Source organism: Ostrinia nubilalis, chromosome 17 (genome assembly GCF_963855985.1).
Source record: "Ostrinia nubilalis chromosome 17, ilOstNubi1.1, whole genome shotgun sequence".
NCBI lineage: Eukaryota > Metazoa > Arthropoda > Insecta > Lepidoptera > Crambidae > Ostrinia > Ostrinia nubilalis.
Genome location: NC_087104.1, coordinates 11,686,332 through 11,698,761, shown reverse-complemented (window position 1 = coordinate 11,698,761; position 12,430 = coordinate 11,686,332). Strand labels below are relative to the sequence as shown.

At 35.8% G+C, this 12,430-nt stretch overlaps 1 protein-coding gene across 1 annotated transcript in view; it reads left to right on the top strand.

The window, feature by feature from the left end:
• The window catches only part of LOC135080095 (putative phosphatidate phosphatase), a 97,235-nt gene extending 85,036 nt beyond the window's left edge, over positions 1-12,199 (top strand). The window contains exons 4-6 of the mRNA XM_063974775.1: positions 8,612-8,773; positions 9,207-9,383; positions 10,973-12,199. Coding sequence (XP_063830845.1) covers positions 8,612-8,773; positions 9,207-9,383; positions 10,973-11,092 — 459 coding nt within the window. The 3' untranslated portion in view covers positions 11,093-12,199. The remainder of the gene's footprint in view (positions 1-8,611; positions 8,774-9,206; positions 9,384-10,972) is intronic.
• The last annotated feature ends 231 nt before the right edge of the window (positions 12,200-12,430 follow it).

Genomic DNA, 12,430 nt, shown 5'->3' with positions numbered 1-12,430 from the left:
TTAACTATTAGTTAACATTTTGTTAATATTTAACCATTAGTAGCAAAATTTAACAATTAGTTATTTTAACTACGAATCAAAAAACCGGGCCTTACACAATAAAGTCAGACGCTCCTGTATTCAGTGGATCTAAATATTGTTTTTATTGCCTGCGACTATTTGATGAATAGATTTATTTTGTCGCGGGTGTTGTTGCGGGGTCTCCACTCCAGGGATCCTGGTTCATCCGTGCAATGTGCCCTGCCCATCTCCATTTACGGCTCTCAATCTCATCCACCACGTCGCTGACCCCCGTCTTTTCTCTGATCCACTCGTTCCTTTGTAAAGGGGAAGACCGCCTAAACGGTGGACAGACGACATCCGGCAGAAGGCTGGAGTGAACTGGATGCGTCTGGCCAGGAACAGAAGTCGGTGGAGGGTTGAAGAGGAGGCCTATGTTCGAAGGCGAACCCAAATAGATAGATAGATAGAGATTTATCTTGTAGTATGATTTCTTTCTAACCTTTCGGCTTCTTGAGAAATTTTGGGTTTCCGTTAAAAATTTTCACCCATACATGGTACTTTATGGTCTTGTCCTAGTTCTTTCTCCTTTCTCCTTTCTCCTTTCTATAAGGTCAACATCATTGGTTCTACGAATTAGGTGTGAAAATGTAATAATAGACAGTTGCCTTTTACGTCAAGAAAGTATGCCATCTTTAGATATGTCTTCACCCAACGCTGCATAAGGTAGTGAATTTCAAGCAGTTGGATTAATTGGAGTAATGTATAAATAATGTATGCTCCTAAGAAATACGTTACGAAATTACTTATAACTCCTGATTATGCGTACGCGCATGTCTCCGTGTACGGTAAGTATGTCATCCAGGTTATACAGTCTACTGCACGTGATTTTTGTTCTAAAATAGTACCTTTTACCAAGTGAATAAGATACCAAGTGTTTAGCTTTATATGCTGATGTCTGTACTCGTTTTGAAGTAGATTTAAATCAAGTATGGGTCTTAAGGATTTACATAAATACATAATTGAGTCGAGAAAACTTCATTCTTTGGCGACATGAACGTTTTGAGTTGAGATCTTGAGACAAGTGTTTATAAATTAGGAATGGCTTGGAGAATGGTAATGTAATTTGTATGGAATTGAATTGTCTGAATATGAAAATAAACATTTTCATTTTGAATAACCACAAGAGAAACCCAGTGACTAAAATTAATGCAAAACCAAAGTGGGGGGTAGGCTATATTCTTGGAGTTGAGATGAGAAGTTAAGTAAATCAGTCAATTGTTTTTGTCATCTGTTTTTTCATTTATTATTTAGTGACTCTGTTTAAAATAAGGGGTCAATTTAGCCTATTGTAGAGACATAGTTTTCAAACATTAGGCTGCAATTCAGATATAAAAACGTTGGCCAATTTATACAAATTGTCATGACTTGATTAGAACAAATTCGTATGCGAAAAGGACCTTCAGAAATAAGCCTTTGTCTATTTTGACAATATTTTTGGTACCGTCACGCATATTTCTTAGAATTCTTTATAGCCAATGCATGATGTGATTGCTAAGTATTTCGTACTCCAAAAATGTAAAGTCGTCACCATAAAAAGTGCCGTATTCGTTTCGCAAACTTTATGCCAACCGGCGGTAAATTACGTACACAGGCTCGTAAATTCTAATTTAACGACCTATAAATTTATGCAGCGACAACCATTGAAGAGGTAATGATAAGATTGTCAGCGGTTAATACGCGCTTTTGTGTAGGGTGGCCATGGGTTTGTGGACTTTATAAAATGATACAAATCACTTCAAGTAAAAAGCTCTCCACATACGAGTACACTGAAAGTGGCGAAAAGCAGCGCGTTTCACGCGAGCTGTATGATTGATTATATCCAATATCTTTTGGCACGAACAGTAAACTTGATTGCTTAGTTTCAGATTTCGTGCGCCATGAAGTATAAATGTTCAAAGATCTTAAATCCAAATACTTAGGCAACTTGGTTTCGATTCAGAAGATGAGTTAGTCTCAATTTCAGTTCGAATCTTGCAGGTTATCATCAATCTTGGATCAGTTAGGAATATAGTTCCCACCACATTTTAAACTTTATTCCCTTGTCTTCAGGTCCAAAAACAATGAAAAATTTGGACTTGTTCTGCACGTTACAGGAATGCTCAATCTCTGAATCTCTGGCTACCCTACCATAATGTCAGGCTGGCCTTTAGACGCCGAGAGCGAAAGTTGCGCACCGAATAACAAGCACTCCTGCGCATAACCCGAGAAACAAATGATCGATATTTACAATCGATCCTCCTCGTTGATCGATGACTCGAATTATACACCATAACTTTTTTGTGACGTCAAAATTTGACTTCTGATTTAGAAAATAATGTACTTGGTTTTTTTTACTTTATAGCCACTTGATCTAAATTAATGATGTCGTCGACTATACAAGCTTTGCTAAGTAATTATAATTTTTTTGATTGTCATCATCGTCATCATCGTCATCATCATCATCTCAGCCATAGGACGTCCACTGCTGAACATAGCCCTCCCCCAATGCTTTCCATGTTGCCCGGTTGGTAGCGGCTTGCGTCCAGCGCCTTCCTGCTACCTTTATGATGTCGTCGGTCCACCCACTTGTGATTGTGGTTGTCAGTAATTTATTTATCTGAAGATAGAACTATCCTAGATACTGCTAATGATTTTATAAACGCACTAACTTCAATATTCCTTTTTAAAACGCATTACCATAAAAATTAATTTCTCAAGTGGCCGCTTAAGCAATAAAGTGAATAACGTCTGACATTTTCCACAGGCTACGACGTTTTAACGATCGTAGATTATGCATTCACTAGGAAATTACTATTGGCCAGGAGTTACTAGTACTTACGGGTTTTCCCAAACTTCCTTATTGGATTCAAGACAATGAGATCTTAATAATGCAAGGTATTCTATTATTCATTAAAAATTCATCATCATCAGCCTATCCAGTTTAATGCTGGACATACGTCTCTATCTTATGCTTGTCGCATCCAGCTTGTACTTCTACTACTAGTCTTCTACTACCTTTAGCATAACAGTTTTTATTTTATTGTGTTAATATAGTTTTCATGCAGTTTGGCATAACTGCATGACCGTTAGCAGTCCGTTGGCCGTCATCGCGCAGTGCAGTATTGCTCAAACTGAAGCATATCATAGAGGAACAGAACGGGAGTATTCCCACCTCTCATTCCCACCGCTGTAACTTCTGTGTAGCCAGGATCAACAGCTTGACCGCCAATAAAAACACAACCAGTGAAGGTCAAGTTCGTCCCGGAGGAAAGTTAAACTCCTTTGTTTGTTACCTGTCATCCGCTTTGCACTGGAGTAGAACCTTAACTTCGAACTCCTCCTATGTTCTTCTGATTTAATTCGTTGCGGAACCAATAGAGGAACAGAATAAAACCTGTATTTTGAATCAAGCGGGAGTGGACGGGGCACATAGCTCGTAGAGCTGATGGCCACTGGGGCAGAAAAGTTCTCGAGTGGCGACCACGAGCCGGAAGACATAGTATGGGCAGGCCTCCCACTAGGTGGACTGCCGATCTGGTGAAGGTCGTGGGAGGTGCCTGGATGCGGGCGGCGCAGGATCGGTCTTTGCGGATAACCTTGGGGGAGGCCTTTGTCCAGCAGTGGACGTTTTTCGTCTGAAACGATTTTGAAGTTGAGCCCTAAAAAGTCACTGTACCCTACTTTGAGAGACGCTGTACTCCGGAACTTTCTCGAAGTGTATTGTCTTATTGTTTACGGGCTGTGATGCTATAAGCTAAAGCTGAATGCCTACTTTCAATAAAGCAATAACTTTGTGCCTTTGCCTTTCGACACTCGTGCGCACATTTTGTAGGCTGAAGTTAGGGCTGCCTAATACGGAATTAACATTTTACGGTTGTGGCATTTGATTGGGTCAAAGGCGTTTTCTGACTTAAGTACTGCATTTATGAAAAAATAACATTTTTGTTACACATGTGATGAATAAAATGAAATGTGTAGTGTAAATTAGTGATAATCACTGTCGATTAACTGACTTATTATATTGTCGCGTCACGACTCACGAGCCATATCTGGCCTATAGCGTATGAAAATGAGTAAAACAAAAATTACAAGAAAAATAGGGTAGACGGCTATTAAATTTTACGGCCGTTGATAAGCAAAGTAAAATTGAAATAATTAATTGTTTTTTGCACAGCCCTGCGTTTAAGGCTACCGCCCTACGGCGGGTAGTTACGCCTTCGTCTCGTTGCCATAATCACTAAATTACCGTACCGATTTCGTATTCGAGACGCGAAAAATAAATACTCTGCATGCGTACGCGGCTCGTTAAAATGAGCTTTTTCCTGGAAACGGCCGGTTAAGGCGGCCTTTTGCAATTTTTATTCATACTGTAGTTGGTTTTTGATAAAATTGATTCCATATCTTTGCCGCTGTAGGTTGTTTTAAGCTATAATTGTAAATAAGATCCTTCTTTATTTAATAAAGTACCACAACTTGGTTTTGCAACTACTTAAGTATACCTAAATGTTGTTCTACTTTAATATTGATTGATTGATTTAATGAGATTAAAACTGCGTTTAGTCTGTGCTCAAATTCTAGATGCTGATATTGCAATTAACATAATAAATACATTATCAATTATTGAAATATGTATTTTAAGCCTCTACTTAATTGATTATCCGAAGAAACTACTCCTTAAGATAGTTTATTGGAAAAGTCACGAACTGGTCTACTAGGACTTGTTTACACTTAAATACACGCAATAATCAATTTATAAAAATATATATTTCAATTATTGTTTATTGTATCTTATTTTTATTGCTAAAATCAAGTTTTATTTACACGTCTCAATGTGCCAGATTGTTTATTTAAAAATATCCAACTAAAAATAAATAATGATGAAAAAAATAATAATCAGGTATTGTTGAACTTCAAAAATTGCGATTTTTAAATTGCATCATTATAGTTTTAAGGGCACGCTGCTCAGCTACAAAAGCAAGAAATGTAGCTGTACCATAAAGGTGTAGTTACATAGTAACATACCGTGGTTAAGATTGAAAACACTGCGTTAGCATAGGTACAGTCCGGTGAAACTTTCTCCCGTATTCACAAACGATGCTTGCTTAAGTGAAGCACCAAATGGAACGCACAGCGTTGAATAGAGTTCTGTGATTGGTTCGTGTGTCACCCTGTGCGTCCACGCGCACTGTGCGACCTCATAGTAATGTTTGTGAATACGGGCGTGTACAAGCCGTCCTGTTATTTAAAAAAATCCTCTTTTCTCTACAAATTCACACGGCCCCTAGCAAAGTGAACACCCCTTATGGCCCGCCATCACTTGATGGGTTGATTGACGTGACCATATAAAGCGAAAAACGAGGCAACCCGTAATTACACTTTATCGAGATTGTAAACAAAATTATAAGTCGCTAATAAAAATTTTATACAAGCATGATCGGGTTCGTGACCAGTCACATTAAATTAACTGTTTGTGCAATGATTAAGATCTTTGAATTAAATTCGAATTTTGCAACTAGCATACATATTTTGATGTAAATTAAGTAGGTTCACTTTCTGTTTATCGTGCAATAATTATAGCTTACACACCGTATAGCTTCAGACACAGCCCAAGATCAAGATACAAGATCTGAGCACACTTACGGGACTATTCCCACCTCTCGTTCCCACCACTGCAACTCCTGTGTAGCCAGGATCTACAGCTTGACCGCCACAAAAACCCAACCAATGAAGGTCAAGTTTGTCCCGGGGGAAAGTTAAACTGTCATTGGACCCGCAACGAAATTAATCAGAAGAACATAGGAGGAGTTCGAAATTAAGGTTCGACTTCCCTCCATTGCAAAGCGGATGACAGGTGACAAACAAAGGTTTAAAACCTTTAAGAAAAGATTATGCACCACGGACAATAAATTAAATTAAGGGGGCCTATCTTATGAGCAATTAGCAACTGATCTGAGCACACTTATTGGTCTACAACATTGAGTCTTATGAATGTCATATCTCAATTAAAAATCTAATTATAGCTGTAAGGATTGATTAATCTGACGTGGCTACGTGACTCAAGACGCGCGCTAATTTTGGGAAAACCCCGCTGTTGGTATCTGATTGACTGATTGTCTAAACTCAATTGTATCAATGACTCGGTGATTTGGGCGTCACTAACCTTCTATTAATAAGATTGGTGATGGAATTGGAAACATATCCGTAGCTGATTCTAGAAATTTTGAATTGAATTGAAAACATTTTATCAGACCGGGGTCCATAATCGTATTAGTAACAAACAATGTTCACTGTTCACATACATTAACTAGACACCAACCATTAAAAAAATACAATAACGAAAATTTTAGAGTTTAGAATACTATGTTCCAGTGCATAAATCTTTCTTGTAAGCTATTTTATAATTTTATTGCTACTTTAGTAAGAATTGAAGATTTTCCTTCTTTAGTTCATTAGAGCACCTTCATCTTGTTTGATTAACGGTCATATCTGAGGTAATATTTATTTTTGTCGCAATTCCTAGAACTGCTTTGTTTTGTTTTCAGATTGTTTGGCACTGTCAAGGACATTTAAGATAGGGAAAAAACTTTTTTGGTTTATGTGGCAAATAGCATATCATCAAGATATCGATTTCATCGTTTAGTTGTGAATTATTCAGAGGTCTGAGTCCGTAGTGTGAAATTAGTTTTGTACCTATTATTTGTTGGAAAAAGCTTTTATTGTAATGATCCAAACACCTGTCTAAAAAGTAACATCAGCGGAATAACAATACAGAATTGAATTTGAATTTTGACTCTACGCCAGAATTCTTCTGTACACTTTCTATTTGGCTTCTTAACCTCATGTGTTCTTTGATCTATCTTACATATCTAATCTTGAAATATTTTCTCTTGAAACCCTATCCCTGTATTCATGATACCGGATTACCGAGGCTCAACAAACTGGCCCCGCTTATTAAAAGTGAAACTTAATTGAATATGCAAAAAGACGTGAAAAGTTACGACGTTGACAGGACAGGTCTTGCTGGGGCCATCAGTCAAATGATTGTTTTTAACGAAAGGGTATTAATTGGCAGACAATTTGCAGGCCCATCACGCGTAAGTGGGTGCTCGTTGTCTGTCGAGACTTAAATGACGAAATTTGCATGGTATGATACCGTTATTTTAACGGTAATGCCAAGTTTGAGACAGTTGAAATACCCAAATTGTGAAAAATTTATATTTTCATTTAGTACTTTTAAACGTGAAAAAAACCCATTACAACTGCTGAATGTAATGTTTTGGATATGTGCCTTTGTTGCACCAAATGTGCGAAACATAAATTCCATGGTTTGATTTTATAGCTAGATCGTATACACGAGTAAATACAGTGTGAGTCACGTTAAAGTGTACATATGAAAATAGATGAAACTAGACCTATTTTTATCGACAAAAAAGTGGTCAAAAATTTTTTGAGATTTTTTTTTAATTTTTTATAGATTTTTTTTTCTTCCAATTACTTATTGTAAAGAAAACGTAATAACTTTTAAACTAAGTAGCATATCCTGGTAAAATAAAAACAGTAATAATGCTAAATAACAGGCGTTACTAAAAAAATACATACAATACACAAAAAATGCCAACAAATAATAAAAAATGACACTTTTTGAAAAAAATCTGCTTAAAAATTCGTGTTTTTTTGGTTATTTGATAAATTTCTCCGAAAAATGCCCCTATAACAGGTGGTTTTTATTGTTTTGTATTATTGTCTATTGTATTACCTTTGTAAAAACCAAAAATTGCATGTCTCTATCCCTATCACAACATTTGCTATGATCGTTTGAACTAAGCCTCTCCGGGCGCGCCATTCAACGCTTCGTTAATAACGAAACTGAAAATGGCTCTAGATTTGTAATTTTGATAAAGACAAGTTAGATTTCAATTAAAAACAAAAGATTTCGAAGTAAAATAAGCATTTTAGTTAAAATTAAAATTGTCCCTACCTGTAGAGGAGAATAATGTTGTGGTAGGCCTTTGTTCAAACTATCATAGCAAATGTTGTGATAGGGATAGAGACATGCAATTTTTGGTTTTACAAAGGTAATACGATAGAGAATAATACACAACAATAAAAACCACCTGTTATAGGGGCATTTTTTGGAGAAATTTATCAAATAACCAAAAAAACACGAATTTTTAAGCAGATTTTTTTCAAAAAGTATCATTTTTTATTACTTGTTGGCATTTTTTGTGTATTGTATGTATTTTTTTAGTATCGCCTGTTGTTTAGTATTATTACTGTTTTTATTTTATCAAGATATACCGCTTAGTTTAAAAGTTATTACGTTTTCTTTACAATAAGTAATTGGAAGAAAAAAAATTCTATAATTTTTTTTAAAAAAATCTCAAAAAATTTTTGACCTCTTTTTTGTCGATAAAAATAGGTCTAGTTTCATCTATTTTCATATGTACACTTTAACGTGACTCACACTGTATAGTAAATAGGAATAATATAATTTATATTATATAATTCAGAATTTGATAACCATGTTTACTATACAAATAATTTTAATATTTTTGTCTCCTTGTTTCAGGTGTGCAAGCCGAACATCGATTGCAACTCAGTGGACAACAGATGGCGGTATATCGAAGTTTTTGAATGTCTGAACGACGATAGGAAGCTGCTCAAAGAAATGCGGCTGTCCTTCCCTAGTGGACACTCGTCGTTCTCAGCGTACTCGATGATATATTTTGCGGTATGTTTTAATTAATTAAAAGATTAGCAAATAAAAGAGGTTTTTTTTACCTAAGAGATGCTCTGTAGCCGTAATTTGGTCCACATAACATAGCACTGGTAGAAAAGGACTTAAGCCTCGTCCTATAAAATGACATTCAGATCTAGAAGTGAATGATTTTTAAAAAACAAAATTTGTGCAATAGACACTACTAATGGTCCCGTTAACCCCTCATGGTAATGATGCTGATTGATCTAGATATCCATTCGTAATAAGTACTTTGAACTCTCATTTACATTTGAGCTTATAATTTGTACAAATAGTGAAATCCAACAGATTGCAGATTTAATCTATAATAAGAGTAAAATTTTCAGATAAAGATCGCTAAGAATCTTTCAGATTCTCCATTTTTTCTCTCTTTTTCCACAAACAACGATCGATTTATCATTTCCAGATGTATATCCAAAAACGTTTCACCTGGGACGGTTCGAAGCTCCTGAAGCACGCTCTCCAGCTTATGCTGTTCCTCATGCTATGGTACACCATGATGACCAGGATCTCCGACTACAAGCACCATTGGAGCGACGTGCTCGCCGGGTCCAGTATTGGATTGCTGTACGCTGTAGTTGTGGTAAGTGTCTTTGACTTGCTGTATTTCAAAACATCGTTTGTAAATAACCCTCTTCTAACCGTCACGCACGTAGCGGAGTTTTGGGTTGATACTGTGTAGGTTTGTTGTCAACACGATAAGAAGAAGAAGACCGTCACGTACTCTGCTAAAAAGGACGTATGTGTCTAAATGATCATAAGTCATAAGACTTCAATCTGTTTCTCTTAAACTTGATTAGATTGAATTATTGTCACAGTTGTTTTATAAGACTTCTCGTTTGAAAACGTCATATGAAAAAAGACGTAAATTATATCGTAAAATCAATTATGACTTTAATCTGTTTCGTTTCGACAGGCACTTTACAAAAGCACAGATGTATTTTTACTTTTTTAAAAGTGTATATGCAATTAGTTATTCAATTATAAGTAATCAGTATGCAAATAGATGATCATGAAACCTAGAAGAAAGAAATACTCAGGCTACTTGATGTAATTTAACAATGTCGACGTAGTCACGGGAACGAGCTTGTAAAATAAACTTTAACGGGTTCGTAGTTTTCTCTTATATTCCTTGCAACGCTACCCGCTGTGCAATGGGCATCGAACATGTTTTCTCAGTTCGGTAGCGTGTTGAATTATGCTAAGAGATTAATAAAACATACTTGAAAACAGAACCGCGCTTGTATTTCCTTAAATTCACAACATTACATTAAATTATACTTATCATAACGGTGTATTTTCAGTTTACACTAATAAAAGTAAAATATTGTTAGCTTTATGAATAAGTTACAACGTAAACGTGACGTAACTGCTATAACGTTTGTTTAACGCATAGTAAGCACTGTATTTAAAATAAATGGATTAGAAACTACTTAATGCATAAAAAGTATAATACAATCGCAAGCGGTGTGTGAAAATTATAATTAAAGCATTTATAATTAATTGGGCACAGTAAATCGTTTAATGTTATTATTGATTAATTACTTGTATTACAATATTTGATCGCTCATATTATTTTATGTCAAAAAAAATTGTGAAAAAATGTTAATTAAGCGTAAAATGTAAGGAATTGACGTGATTTTTTCGTAGCATTTGACACAGATTAATCTTTACTTACTAGCCAAATAGGTGTAGTTACTCGCTAAGCTATGTCGCACGCAACTCGAAATCAAACGTATCAACCGTAACGTAACTGCTGTCCGATCCAACAAAAAAATATTTTATTTCTGACCTAGAGGTTGAATGCGACCTGCAACGAATGCGTGTAAATTAAAAAAATAGGAAATCACAAAGGCTGTTAAAAATTAAGTGTCCACAATAACGACCTAACTTTTGGTTCCTTTTCCCCCTTCAGTGGAGCAAAATTAAATATTAATGATCAGCAGGTGATCTACCCATAACCCAGAAAAAACATGGAAAAATGTTTCACGACAAAAATGTTATTTTAGTCGGCCGATAGTTGGCCCCGATTCTAATTTTTATGAAGAATCGGCCGATCCAATGTGCGCATTTTCATACATCTCCATACTGATTAACAGCCCTACTCAACTATCGGCCGACTAAAAGTAGGTAGTCTGCGCTTAGACTAAACTTTATAACTCATTGTTGCAGTTCCTCTTCGTCTCAGGGCTCCGCAAGACGCCACGATCGCGACAAAACCTGAACCACCTTGACGCCGAACTGCACGCTACCAACGGCAACACCCGCTCAGCAACTCGTGTGCAGGTCTGACATCCGACCCCCACCAGCTCCCAATCCGTCAGCGATGAGGAGCCATGACAGGAGTCACCCAACGTCACCATCTCTTGGATCTCCCACGAGTATATGGACGTGTAAAACTGATCCTGTGGTGACTTGAAGAAAGGTTGTACAAATGTAGCAGTAGCTGTAGTTCTTCAGGCAGTTAGTGGGTTTCACACTTTAATGACAGTTCTATGAGTTATCTAGAATATGATTATACTTGAACATATCGAGTGGAATTGTAATTTTACTGTTTGTTTAATGGATTGACATATCCTTGATTCCTGCTGCTGGGGTCGATATATCAAGTGTAAAATCGTTTTCTAGATGATGTATTTTATGAATTCTATGTACCTATTTATCATAAGGAATTTCACGTTTACCAGCTGCTTGTTGATTTCTGTTACGGTTCAACCCTTGTTATGAACTACTTAATTAAAAGATGAGGTCAGTTTTAGTATTATAAGTGTGAAACTAGATCTGGCGTTGACGTATCACCAGTTTCCCATATCAGCATGTTTGCATAGAAATATGTGTTCTAACTGGTCATTGTATATAAAAATTATTCTATTTATGCCTTATGGACTCCTGTTTGCCCCGGTGGCGTATTTATGTACAATAATTATATTTGCTGTAAATAATATTGTAAAAATCGATGAACTAATTTGTTTAGATGTTGTTAGTGAAATTATTCACTCACATTTAAATATGTATATTATTATTGGCAACTACGATATTTTATTTGTTGGTATTTACAATGGGGGCTATTGTTAGTCATTATACTCCATGTATTGACTTATATTTAAGACTCATTAAGGTTACTGAATAGTGCAATTTTGTTGTTAAACAAACGGTCTAATAAGGATAGAGAATACGTTCGGGTATTAGTAGTATTATTACTAACATATTCTAGTTGTTCCTATCGCAAAAGAAATATCACACACGATTTCTTTTCTGTTACGATATGACATTTGACATTGACATTTGTCAAGTCAAGGGTGTCCAAGTTTTGATCTTTCAATGCAATTTAAGAAAAGATCTTCAGAATCGCAAAATTGTGGCAATTTGCCACTTTACAGAATTTAACAAAGATCTTTATTAGAAGATTATAACGAATGCAGTTAAGTAAGTAGCTATAGTACAAGTACCGATGCTTTTGCACACATTATTATAGTCTCTTAATTTTAATACTTCAGCTTTAGCTATTTTGGCTTGGATAAAACTGTCTGTATTATTCTTCGCACTACTTAATAATTTTATTTCATGTTCTATTCTGATTTATTTATGTTTTATTTTAAAATATTTAAACTTGTATAGTAGGAAAAATCC